Source organism: Myotis lucifugus, unplaced genomic scaffold (assembly GCF_000147115.1).
Source record: "Myotis lucifugus unplaced genomic scaffold, Myoluc2.0 scaffold_10, whole genome shotgun sequence".
NCBI lineage: Eukaryota > Metazoa > Chordata > Mammalia > Chiroptera > Vespertilionidae > Myotis > Myotis lucifugus.
Window position 1 is genome coordinate 14305084 of NW_005871058.1, and position 18810 is coordinate 14323893.

An 18810-nucleotide genomic window follows, 5' to 3' on the forward strand; every position below is an offset into this window, starting at 1 on the left:
CAATGTTTGTTTCTTGGGGAAAATTGATAGATTTGAGTTTTGTAAAAGGAAATTACCTATATCACAACTGTATCAAAATAATCTGATTAAAGAATCTGTAGTAAACATTGTTTCCCTATTTTGAGATTCAATTACTTTACTGAATTTTTGAAATTTTCTCATGTTACACTTACCACCTTCTTGGAAACGCTTGAACTGCCTTAAAAACTAACTTTCAGAATAATAACTTATTTAAATGATTCATGGTTATGAGAGAAACAATTAAGAATTAGCAGAAAGATAGCAAAAAAACACACAAAATTCCACCATCCCGAAAATCTATTGAAATTCAGTGAATATTAATACACAATAGTGCATCCTTGTGTGCATATAGACCTAGATAGAAAAGGTTTTATAAAATTGGGATAATTGTAGATCTGCAATGTTTATTTTACTTTATTCTTTAGATTCAGATGGCATTCAAAAAGCCTTGTTACCAACCTTCCAAAAAAATAGATGAATGGAATTTAGATTTGTGTTTATTTTTTTAAATAGGGAGGGGATATTAATTTCGTGCTTTGGAAATACTTTCGAACAATGAATAACATTTCTGCCAAATTGCTTTTTCTCTCCAACCAAAGAATTTAAGTTATTGACTGGTGGTGACTGGAAGAAAGCACTGTGCGTTATGACCATCTTAGAAGGCCAAGAGCGGTTTGCCATAGGGAAAGCCAACTTACATGTCTGGTCCTCTGCTTTATAGAAGTGGTATCAGTGTCACAGGTTGCCAGACTCGAGTCATAGATATTTATTGTATGCTACATAAGTTGAGATCTATATGCACTAGGTTAGACTCATGAAGTACCTTGGTATTTATGATCCAAGGGAATGTCTTCTACTTAGATTTTTTTAAACTCTAAAGACCCTATACAGGTACATGCTGATACCACCACTGGGTAGCATATAGCTTGAAATCTTAAGTTTTATTTTGTAAGTTGAGTTTCAGGCCATGAAGCGCTGTCCTGATAGGCCTTACTCTTTTGTGCCTAGAATGTTCACGTTGGTCAGATCTCTGATGTGTTGGATCAGCTGTCAAGCTCGTGCACTTTTATCACAGTTTAAGGTACCAGTTTCCCCATTAAGTCATTTTATGTTTCATTTTGCTAAGTAATAGAGTTGCTTATAATTAATACCTACTTTTGTTTTAACAACAGAGGGTATGTTTGTAGGAACTTTACTAGTTTAACTCACAAGGTTAGCCTTGGTTTTCTTTATAGCCTTGTGTATACTGAGTAAGTTAAGGAGGTCGGAAATCTGAAAATAGTTTTACTGGGCTAAAATTGAGGTGCTGGCAGGGTTGCATTCCTCTGGACTCTAGGGGCCACCAGCGTTCCTGGGCTGATGGTCCTTCCCTCTGTTTTCAAAGCCAGCAGCATAGCATCTTCAAATCTGATCTGCTACCCTTTTTCACTTAAAAGTGTTTTTTATTACATTGGACCCACCTGGAGGATACCCGAGTTCAAGATCCTAATTTAATCACATCTGCAAAGTCCGTCTTGCCATGTAAGTTAACATTCACAGATTAGGACATGGATATCTTTGGGAGGCCATTAGTCTGCATACCACACTTAGTAATGGGTCCTACAGTAGAATTTAGCAAAAAGTTCAAGTGTATATAATTGTACTTATAAAAGTCTCCAATGTCCTGCATGTTTCTAATCCAGCTATTACTTTTCTGTCCTCATCTTACTAAAACCTCCAGCAGCATTCAGTACTTCTCTATTTACTTGTTTTTGAAATATTTTCTTGGACTTCTATGAAACCATACTCGTGGTTCCTTATCCCTTTCCGACTGCTCTGTTTGCTGTTTCCTTTTCTGCTTGATCTTAGGTCTGGGCTGTACCTTCTAGCTTTGGCTTTCTCCAAAGGAAGATAAAAATCATGCATTATTATGGCATTTCGTATCTTTGGTATCTTCCAAATTTGTATACTTCGCCTACCTTCCTGAGCACCAGAGTTTAATGGCACATTTAAATGTCCCACCTTAACCTTTCATAAGTATCCCAGACTTCCCTATCTAAAACATTTTCATTTTTCAACCAAACCTGTTTCCTTCTCAACTTGTTACCCATGCCAGTAACTGATGCTCATTAGTTCAAACTAAAGACAAAAAAGTGCTCAACTTCATTCTCTGTAATCCCCATCTAGTCCACATGGAAGTCCTGTGGCTCTTCTGAATCTGTACCTTGCCTCATCTTTGTTGCCACCAAGGCCAGACTATCTTTATTTCTCATTTGGGCTTTTACCTTGCCTTCCTAACTGTACTTTCTTTTCTTTTTTTAAAAATATATATTTTATTGATTTTTTACAGAGAGGAAGGGAGAGGGATAGAGAGTTAGAAACATCGATGAGAGAGAAGCATCGATCAGCTGCCTCCTGCACACCACCTACTGGGGATGTGCCTGCAACCAAGGTACATGCCCTTGACCAGAATCAAACCTGGAACCCTTCAGTCCCCAGCCTGACGCTCTATCCAGTGAGCCAAACCGGCTAGGGCCTAACTGTACTTTCTTACCCCTACTCCCCCATTCTGCCTGTATCCCATTCATGCTCTATGCAGTAGGAAAGGTGATTGCTTTAGGATTTGAAGAGGCCAGTTGACTGCCTTGTTTACATCCATAGTGGCTTCCCATTATACCATATTTTTACTATGACCTGATTCTAGCCTTCTGCGATCTTTATTTTTGTCCCTTGCTTGCACTGCTTTAGCCAAATTTACTTTATTGCATCTCAGGGCCTTTTCACTTGGTGTGCTGTTTTTGCTACTTGGTCCACTCTTTCCTAAATTTTTGTATGGCTAACCCTTTTGTGATCCAGGCCTCAAGTTCTGCATCCCTTCTTTTGTCACTGTTATTTTGTCCCATTTTATTCATAGTTCTTAGCACTGTCTGAAGTTTGTCTTCACTAATACTACCTTTGCTTGGAAGGGGGGCTGGTATGTTGTAAATACTCAAAAGTTGTTAAAACAAGGCCCTAGATTAGCACCAGATCTTATCAGACGAGGATGATTATTTTCTAGATATCTATCCCCCATGTAGCAGACCCCCCTCTGTGAAGAGTGAGGCATGGGAGGAACCTGTTCAAAGCCCTTGCTTGACCTGTGAACCCCTGGGCAGCCTCAGCCAACCTGAGACCCAGTTAATTACCTAGAAGTCCAACTTGCATGCTCTAGTCCAGCCGTGGGCAAACTATGGCCCGTGGGCCGGATCCGGCCCGTTTGAAATGAATAAAACTAAAAAAAAAAAAGACCGTACCCTTTTATGTAATGATGTTTACTTTGAATTTATATTAGTTCACACAAACACTCCATCCATGCTTTTGTTCCGGCCCTCCGGTCCAGTTTAAGAACCCATTGTGGCCCTCGAGTCAAAAAGTTTGCCCACCCCTGCTCTAGTCCCTTAATCACCACTTTCCTTCCCATTGCATTCTTGCTCTGGGGCTTCCTTTTTATATTTAACTAGAGGCCTGGTGCACAAAATTTGTGCGGGGGGTTGGGGGGAGTGTGTCCTTCAGCCTGACCTACACCTTCTCCAATCCAGGAGCCCTCAGGGGATGTCCTGCTGACGGCTTAGGCCCGCTCCCTGTGGTTCTCTGCGGGGCCTGCCTGCTCCACACCACAGTGACTGCCAAGCAGGCCTTTCTGGGAGCTGCCTCCTCCATGCTGTCAGTCTCCATGGAGGCGATGAGGTTAATTTCCATACTCACTCCTGATTGGCTGGTGGGCATCGTGAAGGAACAGTCCATTTGCATCTTTCTCTTTTATTAGTGTAGATGTCCTATAGGTCATGGTAACCCCAAATCCTGCCTCATTTTTAGTAATTTACCTTATGAATCATTATTTTTCAGTTTTAGTGTCATCCAGAGGTTTCTTCAAAGAAACCAGGTTGAGTGTGGTCCACCAATTCCATGTTTTTCCCGTCAGTAAATAAAGTTCAACAATTCTAGTCAATGGCTACAAAACAGTATAGTAAAGATGTACCATAATTCATATTAACTTGTAGGTTACATTTTTAATAGTTTAAGTTCAATGGAATATTAATTTAGCCTGCCTTTTCTTTGAGGCTAAGGTGGGGGGTGGGGAAAGGGATGTAATTTTTCAGAAAGCAGCAACAATAAAATGGGGAGTTGAAAATGTAGACCAAAGGAAAATATATCTTTAGTAGGTTCCTTATGTTTTTTAAAATATATTTTTATTGATTTCAGAGAAAGGGAGAGAGAGATAGAAACATCAGTGATGAGAGAGAATCATTGATCAGCTGCCTCCTGCATGCCCACACTGGGGATAGAGCCCTCAACCTGGGCATGTGCCCTGACTAGGAATAGAACTATGACCTGGTTCATAGGTCAACACTCAACCACTGAGCCATGCCAGCTGGGCGGTACCTTATGTTTTACCATATACATTACATATTGTTCTCTTACACAAGGAGGATTCCTGAGGAAAAATTGCTGGAGCCAAGAACATTCTCTGGAGGCTTGGCTTTCTTATCTATAGAAAAGCACAATTTTCAGTGTGGACAAAATGTGAACTAGGTAGACACAGTGTCACCTAGTCAGTGGTACTTTAAAACCAATAGAGTTCCTGAAGAAACAAATGCAGCATCTGACTAATTTACCCGTGGAAACAAGGTCAAAGTATGCAGCTGATAGCTACTGGGCAATATTTTATAGGTTGAATCACTTCACACAGCTAATGAGAGAATGGAACTTGGTGTAGTGGAAAATAACTGATTTTAGTTTACAAGATTGCATATACAACGGTAGTCCCATCTATACTAATAAAAGGGTAATATGCTAATTAGACCGGACGTCCTTTCGGACAAAGCCGCAGCCGCGGATGGCGGCTGCTGCTGCAAGGGCCAGGCCGAGGCGGTGGCTGCTGCTGTGAGGGCCGGGCCAAGGCTCAGGCAAGCCGCGGATGGTGGCTGTTGCTGCGAGGGCCGGGCCGAGGCGGTGGCTGCTGCTGTGAGGGCCGGGCCAAGGAGGCCTGAGGCAGCAGCAGCGAGGGGTTGATTGGGGTGGTGCCTTCCCCTGATCAGCAGGTCGCCTCCTGCAGAGGGAGGCCAGACTGTGGCTTAGGCCTACTCCCCACAGGGAGCGGGCTTAAGCCATCAGTAGGACATCCCCTGAGGGCTCCCAGACTGTGAGAGGGGGCAGGCCGGGTTAAGGGACTGCTCCCCCCACACCAGTGCACAAATTTTCATGCACTGGGCCTCTAGTCCTATATAATAAAAGGGTAATATGCAAATTGACCCTAACAGTGGAATGACCAGTCACTATGATGCGCACTGACCACCATGGGTCAGATGCTCAATGCAGGAGCTACCCCCTGGTGGTCAGCACGCTCCCACAGGGGGAGCTCCACTCAACCACAAGCTGGGCTGACGGCTGTGAACGCAGCGGTGGTGGCAGGAGCACCTACCTCCTTGGCAGCGCTAATGATGTCCAACTGATGGCTTAGGCTTAGGGAGTGGGCCTAAGCCGTCAGTCAGACATCCCCTGAGGGCTCCCGGGCTGCCAGAGGGCACAGGCTGGGCTGAGGAACCCCCTGTGAGTGCACAAATTTTCGTGCACCGAGCCTCTGGTAAGATTATAATGGAGCTGAAAAGCTCATCACCCAGTGACATCATTGCTGTCTTATCTGTTGTTGTACATGTATTACTCACTTTTGTGGTGATGCTTGTGTTAACAAATCTGCACAGCCAGTCATATAATTATAGTACAGACAGTTATGTAGAATATATTATACTCTATAATAATAAACTATGTTACTGGTTTATGTATTCACTATACTATGCTTTTTATCATTATTTTCAAGTGTATGTCTACTTTAGAAAAAATTTGCTGTAAAACAGTGTGCCATGTATCGCTGGCAGCAACCTCATCTTGTGTTTACCACATCTCTTGATGCATCATTTTCTCTTGTGTTAGATTTAATCTTGTGTTTTATAAGTTTGGTGTAGCCTAAGTGCAATATTACAAAGTACACAGCAGTAAACAGGAATGTCCTAGGCCTTCACATTGCCACTCACCCAGAGCAATTTCCAATACTGCCAGCTGTATTCCTGGTAAGTGCCCTAGACAGAGGTACCCTTTTAACTTTTATACCATACTTTTCCTGTACCATTTCTATGTTTAGATATGTTTAGTTGCACAAATACCATTGTGTTACAATTGCCTACAGTATAGAGTACAGTAGCATGCTGCACAGGTCTGTAGCCTAGGAGCAATAGGCTGCACCATATAGCCTAGGAGTGTAGTGAGCTACCCCATCGAGGTTTGTGTAAGTGCACCCAGTGATGTTCACACAGTGATGAACTCACCTAACAATGCATTTCATAGAACGTATCCCTGTTGCTAAGTGGCACATGAATGTAATGGGAAACCTGATTTTATTTATTTATTTTAACTTTTTTTAAAATATATTTTATTGATTTTTTACAGAGAGGAAGGGAGAGAGATAGAGAGTTAGAAACATCAATCAGCTGCCTCCTGCATATCTCCTACGGGGGATGTGCCCGCAACCCAGGTATATGCCCTTGACCGGAATCAAACCTGGGACCTTTCAGTCCGCAGGCCGATGCTCTATTGCTAAGTGGCACATGAATGTAATGGGAAACCTGATTTTAGAGGGGCTAACTGGTTTGTCTAATGAGCTCGGGTTCAGAGAGAGAGAGTGGGCTAGTAAGTGTGGTTTGAAGGGTTATATAGCCAGGGTTGAATCATCCTCTAACACTTAGTGTCTAAACTCTCTAAGACTCAACTTCTTTATCTGTAAAGGGAGGTGATAGTTCTCTCACATAGAATTTTTTTTAGATTGAAATATCAAATAATTGATGTAAAGGGCTTACCTCATAAGAATATTAGTTAATATATATTTATTTGTTCAGTAATTCCCTAACTTTGGGATTTGGTGGACCAATAGGTTAGAAAAATGGAGGTGGGTATGATAGAATGTCTGCTTCTAATATTGGCACGTGAAGCTATTAAAAAAGAAAATAAATTGCCACCACAATCTTCATTTAAAATAGGACATTTTAAAATCCAAGTTGTAGTGAAGGCTGTAGTCTCAGAATGATGAACTGTTCTTTAAATTGAATAAATTTAGCTTCATAACAGACTCAGTATAATTCTTATCTTTCTTATTTCACTGTGAAGTAGGAATTAGATGGTCTATAAGTCTCCCTCCAGTTGTGAAATAATTTAATTCTAATATTCATACTCCTCCCTAGTCCTTCCTGCTTCTATACTTTCCCCATCTACCTTAGAAATACTGGTTTACAGTCCAGTCTAAGTGGAATGACTAAGTGGAATGACTGCTCTGAGAAATCATAGAATTAGAGACCAGTCAAATGAAATTGGGCTGGATAAAACAATGGGTACCCTAATATGCAATCATTTATCTAACAAATATTCACAGCCTACTATATGCCAAGTACTGTACTAGGCGCGAGGCTTACGACAAATCAGCAAATAGTCAATGCCTTTGGAATTTTATTCCTATCTCCCAGGCCAGGTAGGTTCTTCAGGCTTCAAGATAAATATGATACATTCCTGGGGCTTTAATTTTAATTGAAGAAGGGGTGGGGATGGGAAGACAGACACTTTATATGGCAATTTAAATTTTTATTAAAAACACCCACAAAAAGGAATGATATGCAAAATCTTCATGGATAAAAAGAATAAAATAAAGACAGGTTAACAAGAGCCAGTTTGGGAATAGCAGCAGATGGGCAAGCATAGTTTGCTCTCCTGTGCATCTAGGTTAATGATTCTTTATATTTCGCTCACATGAATATCATTTGAGGGAACTTGTTAAAAATACAGATTCCAGGGCCCTAGAGATTCAGATTCAGTAGGGCTGTTGTGAAGCCTAGAACTGACTAGAAAAAAAAACCTCTTGGGGGATTCCAATGTTGTAGTGGTGGTCTATAGATCTTTCTTTTGAGAGGCCTTGCCTTAGGGGCTCTTCAGAAGTTTCGGAAGGCAATACATTTAAAAGGGGAACTCACAAAGTGAACCGTGGCAACATTTCTCCATTAAAGAAACTCATTTTTATTTTATTTTTATTTTTTTGCATTCTATCACCACTATCTCTCAGAATGCTGCCAATTTAATACACTTTCAAACTCTAGAGATTAATTCTAGATTAGTACTGTATAACAGGTCAAATTTAGGAAAAAGTCCTTGAGAAATTCTTTTTAGACATATTGCTAACATGCTTGCTGTAGGAGCTGCCCTATTCTGGTTTTCAGCTTAAGTTGGGATTCTCACAGCTTTTTGTTTTAGTTTTAATAAATTTACACTATACATGAATGTATAATGAATGGTTTGGAATTTGGCTTAGAGTTGTATCTTCCCCTTAAATTGGATTCTATTTGTTGTCTTTGAATCTTTTAAGGATGTCAATGCTTTCCATTTGAAGACCACCAGGAACATACCTGTAGTTGGATAAATTTGGGTTCGTTGACTTGATGCAACACGGGAGAATGCTCACCATGGGGAATTGTGAGATGTCTCAGGAAGAGGATGACAGAAATGACATGGGATTTGGCCTTGTGTTTAGTGATTTGGGGAAAGTTCAAGGAATTGGGCCATTGCTCTGGATTAGGTTGCTGGCAGGAAGCAGTGATAATTCTATGACAAGGCAACTTAATTATTATCTAAAACACAAGAAGAATGGAATGAGGCTAAAACTGATGGTTAAAAAAGTGATAGTCACTTATATTAGGCAGGATAGGAGGAGGCTATTAGGCCATGTTTGTGGTTTGGGCAATGCTCATTTTTATTTTTCCTGTGTTCAGACATGATTGTGAGTAGTCTTGTTTTTGTTGATTCATCATGGTCACCATGGCCTTGGCTGATGTTGGCATTCTGTGAAGTTGTCTATGTTTAACTGGAGAGCATGGTGATGTAACTGTGCTAGGCCAGCTCTAGGCTTTTAGGGCCTGCTTTTTATTTTATCTTTAAACTAAAAACAAAGGGAAATGTTATTATATGTATGAATAGAATCTAGATACATCCAAAATATTCACAATAGTTCTGTGTTGACAAGGCTGAGAGGCAGCTCAGTATAAGGGAATAGGACTGGGATTACTTTTCCTATTTAATCCCCAGACTGCCCTGTGAACCTGACAATAACATTAACAGCTTCCATTTGCTGAACACCTACTACAGGCTTTCCACATATACAACAACTTTACAGGCGAATACATTTGGATCCCCATTTCTCAGACAAGTAGACAATAACATTCCTAGAATCACGTGGTTATTAAGGGGAATTGCTGGTACATTGGGGGTTCTATGCATTCTGAGCCTGCTCAGTTTCCACGACCTCAGGATGCCTCTCTATTCAGAAATCTGGTGTCTGTAGGAGATAATAACGCATTCTCGGCAGGACTGTTCTAGACTCAAACGCTAGCATACATCTGGAAGCAGTAACAGGTTCATGGCAGACAAGCTAAGTTTTCTTCTAGGATTGTGAGTATTAACTAGTAGCCTATGTTGAGCGACTTCAGACCATGTGAAACTCCTGATCACAAAAGTCAGACTGGAAAAAAATCTTAGCGTCACACAATCAGAGTTTAGAGCTCCAAGACGTTGTCAAGGTCATTTCTTACAGATGAAGAACCTGAAGCTTGGCAGGGCATTTGATGCGCGCAGGGAGAAACCAGGTTCTCACTCCTGGCCCCCTTCCTTTCCTGGCCACAGCGCTGCCTCCGGTCTTGGAATGCCATCTCGCAGTTACTAGTAAAACTTCCTACACGTGGGGACCCCGTGCAGCCGGCAACTTCGGGATTTCAAAACGGCTTTGCCAGCGTTCCTGCCGGGAGCTGGTGCTGGAGCCGCGCAGCTCACGGAGAGGACCCCGGAGCGGGGCGGCGGGATTCCCCGCGGAGCGGGCCCGGGTCCTCCCCGCCGGCCGAGGTGCCCCGCTCCGCCCCGAGGGCGCAGGGCGGGGCGATCGCGGCGGAGTCGCGGGCGAACAGGAAGGAGGAAGGGCTGGGCGGAGGTGACCCGGGCGAGGACCCGGCGACCGCTGCAGCGACCCGCACCATGTCGCCCATGTCGCCGCCCAACCCGGGCACGGAGCTCGGTAAGGGCCCCTCTCCGCCTCCAGCGTCCGGCCGCCTCCTCCCGGCAGGCGTGGGGGTCGCCGCCGCCCGGGCCCTGGGCCCACGCGAGTGCTCCCGGGGCCGGGAAGCCGGGGCGCCGGCCGCCCCCACCCCAGGCCGGGCCGGGGAGACCTCACCCTGGGGCGCGTCCCCGCCGGCCCAGACAGCCAAGCCGGCTTTTTCTAAGCGGAGGGGGTGGGAAAGGATTCAACTCCCAGCCCTCCACTCGCTTACCTTCTAGCTCCTGGATTGCAAAGAACAGGACCCCGAACCCCCAACCCCGAACAAGCAAAACTGGTTGAAAACTGTCCTCGCGCACTTTGTAGAGAATCCCCGTGTGACCTTAATGCTCGATTTCCAGAGAGTTTTAACTCAGCTGCGTCCCAGCAGCGGCCTTGGCGGTGGAGAAGTTGTGGGGCCTCGGTTCTATATAACTTAGGGAGAATGGAGTCTGATCTTAGAGGTACCAAAATTTGTAAAAGTGCCCAATGAATGACTTCTCTATTTTAAAAACTGTCATGGCTATAGTAAATACTACTGGCAAGAAAACTTAATTGTGATTTCCAGAAAGTGTGAAAACTTTGTCATTCAAACATAGCATAAGCCCATAAACCAGGATCGGCCAAAGGTTAAGATCTTGGTGTGAGCTTTATAACTCGGCTATCTGCGTGGTGGATCTTTAATTTGGCTGTGTGGCTTTGGGCACATTCCTTAGCCACTCAGTGCTTAAGTTTCTTAATCTGTAAAATGTTTATAATGGTATCTACCTCATAAACTGGTTTGGACATTAAATGAGAGGATGTAAAGTGTGATACATTGTGGCTACCTAGTAGGCGTTAATAAAAATATATAGAGTTCTGTTTTTGAAGTATGGTACCTATTTGCTTTGTTTAACAATGGACAGGTTATTTTGATTTTCTGAATTATATAAATCATCCCATTCGATTAAATGCCTTATTGATTGTAATGTGAATATCCCATGGGTTGTGGTTATACTAGTCTTAGAAAGCACATTTTCCTTTACCTGGGAAGGACAGCACAGTTATCCCAAGGTCAGAGGGCTCTAGACCCAAAACTGTAATTTAGAAAACATGCCTAAGTTTAACCCAGGTTACCCAAGGGCTCTAGATAATGTGTTTCTGTAAACTGCTTTTTTTGCAAACTAGGTTCCTCATTCCAGACCCGAGGCTCTAGATAATGTGTTTCTGTCAACTCAGTGGTCCCAAGACCCAAAAACTATAATTAATCTTTGTAGATAACTAATTGGCTCAATCTTGCTTCTGTAACTGCTTTGTGCAAACCAGGGTCCTCATTCCAAACCCTGGGATGTAATCAATACCTCTGTGATTTTTGCCTATATAAGTCTGGTTTTTCTACCATCCTATTACTATGAGATTTGGGGAATGGCCCCTCATAGTTCCGGATTGCAATAAATGTGACTCTTTAATTCGACTTCTTGAGGCGTCCTTCTGTGATTCGCGAGGTACATTACAACATTTTTAGGGGCTAATTTTGAGAGCATTAGCTGTAAATTATATATAACATAGGGGTACTTTTATTTCTTTAAAAATATCTTTTCTAACTAAACAGTCTAGAGGTAGTTTAGAATTTTGGTTGAACGGTAAGAGCATCCTATATACTAAAAGGCTAATATGCAAATCGACTGAATGGCGGAAGGACCAGTCCCTATGATGTACACTGACTACCAGGGGGCAGATGCTCAACACAGGAGTTGTCCCCTGGTGGTCACTGCGCCACTTATGGCTGGCGAGCCCAGTGGCAGTGGCGGGAGCCTCTACTGCCTCTGCGGCAGTGCTAAGGAAATTCTCTGAGGGCTCCTGGTCTGTGAGAGGGCGCAGGCCTGACTGAGGGGAACACCCCCCCCCCCCCCCACAGTGCCCAAATCTCGTGCACGGGGCCTCTAGTATTTTTATAAAGACAGTTGATTTCCTCACCAAATTGATTCCCCTTTAGTCACTGCCATTTGGGAGATTATGTTTTAAACTCTAGCTCTACCTCTGGAGTGTGAACTTTAGTAATAAAGGAATATTCCCTAGATTGGAAGATCCTGAAAGATGGGGGGTGAGGGATAGGGATGGGGTGCAGGTCTTACCTCGGTATCTTCAGGGATGTGACTCAGTGACTTTGTGCCCATAGAAGATGAACCTTTATTTTCCCTAAACTTAGAGGTTTAATTTTTGTTCTTTCAAGAAATACAGTTCAACTATTTTTACTTTCTTCTTTCAAATTGAGATATAATCTATATATATATATATATATATATATATATATATATATATATATATATATATAAAAGACTAAGTGACCGACCATACGTACGTCTGACCGACTGACCAGCTGGTACATAATGACATGCTCTGGCAATTTAAAAATAAACGTTGACTCGTGCATGCGTAATACATATAAAGCTCTCGCTGGCGCCAATTGCATACATATAAAGCTGTGTTAAAACTATTTGTGGAAATCGAGCATTAGATCACACAGGGATTCTATGCAAAGTATTATTAATTTTACAATACTATATTATATATACTATTTTGACATGTAATTTTTTGCAGTAATGTAATTACTGTGCAGATCTTTCTTCTAATTAATTCCCTTTCAATGTGCACGGATCTGTGCACCGGGCCACTAGTTGACATATAACATTTTTGCTTTCTTAATTTGTGAGAATTAGAATCACTTCCATTCATTTGTTGAAAAGAAACAGTATAGACAAAAACAGTTGCTATGTAGAATAATAGTAAGTGTGGTTTTTATGCAATGATTTCAGTGATCATAGTTTTGTTTTATTTTCTTTGTTTAATTAAAATCAGATACACAAGTGTTTTTCCTTCACTGGTATTAATCATTAATCTAGACAGAGGTTTAGCCTAAAATACTAAAATAAGTTACTTGAATTATTTATGTACTAGAAAAAGAATACTTCACTATTAATTTATGCAGTTGCTTCTCTGATGTCTTCTATAGAGTTTTCTTTTTTTAAAAAATATATTTTATTGATTTTTTACAGAGAGGAAGGGAGAGGGATAGAGAGTTAGAAACATCGATGAGAGAGAAACATCGACCAGCTGCCTCCTGCACATCCACTGGGGATGTGCCCGCAACCCAGGCACATGCCCCTGACCGGAATCGAACCCGGGACCCTTGAGTCCACAGGCTGACGCTCTATCCACTGAGCCAAACCGGTTGGGGCTATAGAGTTTTCTAATGCAGTGGTCGGCAAACCGTGGCTCGCGAGCCACATGCGGCTCTTTGGCCCCTTGAGTGTGGCTCTTCCACAAAATACCACGTGCGGGCACGCACGTACAGTGCGAAGTTGACTTAAAACTTTAAGTAAAGTTTATTAAGTTAATTTTAGGGAACGCTGTGGAGTGAAAGAAGATGTAGTGTCGAGGATTGAGAAAGATATGTTGAGATGGTTTGGACATACAGAGAGGATGAACGAAAGGAGATAGACGAAACAAGTATACAAGACGAGTGTGGATGGGAGAGTTGGAAGGGGTCGACCTCAGCGAACATACCTCAATCAGATTGAGGATGTTTTTAGCAAAGGCCAGCTTAGGAGTACCCTAATTAAGTTAATAACAATGTACCTACCTATATAGTTTAAGTTTAAAAATTTTGGCTCTCAAAAGTAATTTCAGTCGTTGTACTGTTGATATTGATATTTGGCTCTGTTGACTAATGAGTTTGCCGACCACTCTTCTAATGAAATCTTTTAAAATACATATTGTAACGTTTTTAAAGAAATTAATTTTTTTACTTTTCTTCTTTTTATTTTTTGAAATAAATTTTTATTGATTTCAAAGAGCAAGAGAGAAGTAGAAACGTTTCATCAGGGATGACAATCATGGATCTGCTGCCTCCTGCACACCCGCTCCTGGGGATCGAGCCTGCACCCAGGGCATATGCCTTGACTGGAAATCAGTCGGTGATTTCTTGGTTCATAGGCCATCGCTCAATCACTGAACCACACCGGCTGGGCTCTTTTTCTTATTACAAGAGGAATTCATGTTTATTGTAAAAGTTTTAGAAAATACAATTAGCACAAAAAACTAAAATTATCACTAATCCAGTCCTAAGTACTTATATTTTAATGTATATACTTCTAGTTAATAGACTTAAAAAAATAGGTTCATTTAACACTGACCCTCATGATAAAACCCTTCAAGGAAAATGTTCTTTTACGATAGCATTTGGATAAGTGAAAGAAGGAGAAACCCTCCAACTTCAATGTTAACTTTTATGTCAGTGTTTAGTGATGAGTGCTGTCTGCTAAACGTATTTTCCACTTAAAATGTTCATTTCTGATTTTCTTCAACTAAACATAAACCTCAAGAAACGTTTTTCTTTGGTCAGTGTTAGTCCTATGTGGGTAGGTGACAGATGTGTCCTTGTAGAGAGAAGGCTTGACTAGTGTGGAGTCAGAGGAAAAACCAAACAAACCCAAATCTGGCCCTCCTATTCAGTGGCCTCTAGCTCCGGCCAAGCTGCTTGATTTCTTTGAACTAGAAATGTGGCCCCTGGACTAGCAGCATTGACATTATTGGGGAGCTCATTAAAAATGCAGACACCCCGAGGTCTTAATGAACCGGAAGTTGCTGTCTTGGGGCCTGGCATTCTGAGTCTTAACAAGTATTCTGGATGGTTCTGCAACACACCCAGCTTGGAGAACCTTGGCCTATGGTCCCCCAGCAGGTCTGTGGCAGCCGGTCAGGCTGCCCTCCACATAGATAGCTTCCTTTTCATTCTCATGCTTGCCTTGACCTCCCATATTTGGCTGCCCCTTTGTGCAGATACCCTCCGTGCTTAAGAGTGGACTCTGAGCCGCCCCCGTGTATGAGTGTCCCCCATCACTTGTTTAGGTTCCGATACCCTGCTATGGGCCATAGTGGCTCCCCCCAACCTTGCTCACATCCCCCCCTCCCCAACCTCCACTCCCTCATTTAGAGCACTTGTTCAGGGGACCAGAATAAAATTTTAAATTTATTGCCATATACTATACATTTGTACAAAATTAAAAATAAACAAGTGGCGTGCCCACTTTCCTGGCACTTGTAACTTACTGCTCATGCTCATGGCTGGGGCACCTCCACATAGATAGCTTCCTTATCTCTGCTCCCCCGGAGCTCACAGTCAACTAAGGGAGACAGTCATGGAAATGATTGCAGCAAGATAAAAGTAACCCTAGGGATTCTGGCTGGTGTTGCTCAGTGGTTGGAGCACCAGCCCTCGCTCTGAAGGGTCTTGGGTTCGATTCAAGGTCAAGGGCATTTACCTGGGTTCAACTGGGACATGTTCAGGAGGCAGCCAATAGACGCGTCTCACATCAATGTTTCTCTCTCCCCCTCTTCCACTCTCTCTCCAAAAATCAATGGGAAAAATATCCTCGGGTGAGTATTAACAACAATAAAAGTGACTGTAGGGTGTGGTCAGGTGAGAAAGAGGAGCTCATAGAGTCCAGGGGAGGTTTTCTGGGAAAGGACATCTTTGACGGGTGTAGTTTCTCCAAAGGAACTGAGCAAAAGCAGCCTGGCACGTGTCATTAACCATAGGCACCCCACGTTCAGATTTCTGTTGTAATCATCTCATTCTGCTACCATGACAAAGAGTAACATTTTAGTGAAGAAAGAAGGAAAAATCATATTCCGTGTCTGGAATACACGTGCCAAGTCAACACGATGATTATGTGCCTTTTTAGATTTCTAAATTGGGTGTCCCTTTGTGAACACTGACTTTGATTTTACCTTAGAAGTCTTTCACTGTTTGCTTACAAGCATGACAGAGGAGGCTGTGTTTTATTATTCTGGTACTGGTTTGATACATAGAAAAAAAAACCTACAAAATAATAATGTGGGTTTGTTGTATAATGGAATAATTAAAAGTCCTCCATGGTGTCTGCTAAGTTAAAAAGCAAAAAAAATTTTAAAGTCCCTAAGCCCTTTGGATTTTAATTGTTAGGAAGGAAGACGGACTTCAAGCGCCCGTTTAAAACGGGATGCCTCTGCCAGGAAAGCAAGACTAGGAAATGAGACGGCAGATGGAGCCCTTGAGGACGCGCTGTGAGCGTGTGTCACTAGAAATTGTTTAAGTGGAGAGCTCTGGCCCTTTTAAAACACTGCCTGTCACTTGAGGATCGGGTCACCTTGAAATGTGTTCATCTTTGAGTTAAAGGCATAAAAAGGCACTTTGAACCTGTTCAGTTAACTTTGGTGTGTGTTATGTGTATGGCTGCGGAGGTGCCTCTCCTCCGCCTGCCTCAGCCGCGACAGTCAGTTCCCTGGAAACCAAAGTGGTTGCAAGAGAAGGATAAATGTTTCATCTCAGCTCCAGTTTATACAGATTTTTAAAAACGTGGAGGCACTCTGGCTGCAGCTTCTGACGCTCTTTGTATAGTCAGGCCTTCCTCCCTAAAGCAAAGTCTCAGAAGAGAGGAGCCCCTGGTAATTACTTCCTAAGAAGGTGTCACTGAAGTGGCGCTTTGCCTCCTTAGGAATGTGGATAATAATGTCAACATTGTGATACTTGCAAGTCCGGTCAAAGTAGCCAAACTGGTGATGGAAAGAGACTTGACTTGGGGAGGTGAACACACAGTGTAATATACAGATGATGAATTATAGAATTGTACCCCTGAAACCCATATAATCGTATTAACCAATGTCACACCAATGCATTCAATAAAAAAAGGAACAAAACATATTGTTAAAAAAGTAGCTAAATCAACTTCTCCTGTAATCCAGATTCAGATAAGCTTTTCTACTGAACACATGGTGGTCACGGTCCTTACCCCAGGGCCACAAGATAGGGGAGTGTGTGTGTGTGTGTGTGTGTGTGTTTGATTTCATTAAAATGTCTAACATGACATTCAACTAGGTATCTGGCAAGGGTAAGGTCTACAGATACTTTAATGTAGAGACCCTTGAGTAAACATTACTTATGAATATTTCAAACCCTATTTTCTGGAAAAATAATAGTGTCCACATTTATAGTCATATATATATATATATATATGTATATATATATATATATCACAATTTCATAGCAGGAAGACATCTTAGCTATTAGTCCAACACCCTTCTGTTACAGACGAGTAAACTGAGGCACAGGAAATTAAGCCTATGGTCACATGGCTGGTTAGAGGCAGTCCTGGAATTGAAATTCAGGCTCTCTCTGTGCAGGTTTATTCCAAGACTTTGCATTACTTCTCCTGCCATTAGCCTTGTAGAAGCTCAATCGGGCTGTGGCCCTGAACTAGAACCACCCAGTGCACATTCCTGAGCCCCACAACAGTTTTAGCTGTCCATGGTCGGGGCCCAGGAACCTGCATTTTCACAAGCTCCCCAGATGGCTCTTATGAACAGTAAGCTATAGAGTTTCTCAGATTAATTAGAGATTCAGAGAACCTTAAATTACTATATATTATATTTTGATGAATCCTCTCAGTCGCTTTTACCTTTATATCAATATGTTTATTATATTTTTTAAATATTTGGTTAGCAAAGCTTTGACAAGGAAACTGTGGAGAAATTAGCCTTTCACTTTTCTGATTAAATTAAGTGAAGAAATGTGTTCAAAAGAGTGTGAAAAGTTGGAAAACCCAGGAGGGCAAGGCGGTTAAGCAGGTGCATTATATCTGAAAGGTGCACTATGTCTGAAAATGATCGTATTTTATTCAAATGATGCCAGTGGCGGATGGAAAAGCCTAACCAGTGTTCTTCATGATGAGTTTGGACATGGACATGAGCGTGTCTTCTCCATGGTCTCAGAGACCAGAGGGGACAGACCCTGAAGATCTCCCATTACCTGAAGATCTGAGATTGTCTACCAGAAAACTCAGTTAATTTTCTCATGGAAAGAGGAACATGCATGTTTCCTTGGAAATTATGAGGTCTGTAGTGTGGAGGAAGGTAGGCTGTGGCGGTGCTCATTGTATTTGTAGCTGAGAAGGAGTTCAAGCTCCGGATAGCGGAGCTTTCTCTGGTCCCTTACAGAAAGTTCACTCGCGTTGGTGCTTGACAGTAGTTACACTTACAGAAGAAGTTGAAGTTTGGCGTCCCACAGTGGAATGCCAGAGAACCTGTACTTGGCCCTGCATGCTTCACTTAATGCCTTGGCGTTTATCCCGGAAGAATGTGCTATGTAGGATGGGGACCCAGGCACTGTGGTCCTAGCTTTGATAGCATCCTGACATGTGGCCATAGGCAGGGGCTTCTGTGCACTGGTTTGTACTTTTCTTTTTTTTTTTAAAATTTTTTTAAAAAATACATTTTATTGATTTTTTACAGAGAGGAAGGGAGAGGGATAGAGAGTTAGAAACATCCATGAGAGAGAAACATCGATCAGCTGCCTCCTGCACGCCCCCCACTGGGGATGTGCCCGCAACCAAGGTACATGCCCTTGACCAGAATCGAACCTGGGACCCTTCAGTCCGCAGGCCGACGCTCTATCCACTGAGCCAAACCGGTCAGGGCTGGTTTGTACTTTTCAAATCTAAAACAGACAGGCGACAGTGAGGTTCATCACCTGCTCTGGTGAGGGGGGTGTTGATAGTGGGGGAAGCTATACATGTGTTGTGGTGTTAGGGGGGAACAAGGGGTAAATGGGAAACCTCTGTGCCTTCCGTTCAATTTTG

At 42.4% G+C, this 18810-nt stretch overlaps 1 protein-coding gene across 1 annotated transcript in view; it reads left to right on the forward strand.

The window, feature by feature from the left end:
• Positions 1-9988: 9988 nt before the first annotated feature.
• The window catches only part of DERA (deoxyribose-phosphate aldolase), a 94620-nt gene continuing 85798 nt past the window's right edge, over positions 9989-18810 (forward strand). Inside the window, exon 1 of the mRNA XM_006084292.3 lies at positions 9989-10135. Coding sequence (XP_006084354.1) covers positions 10096-10135 — 40 coding nt within the window. The 5' untranslated portion in view covers positions 9989-10095. The remainder of the gene's footprint in view (positions 10136-18810) is intronic.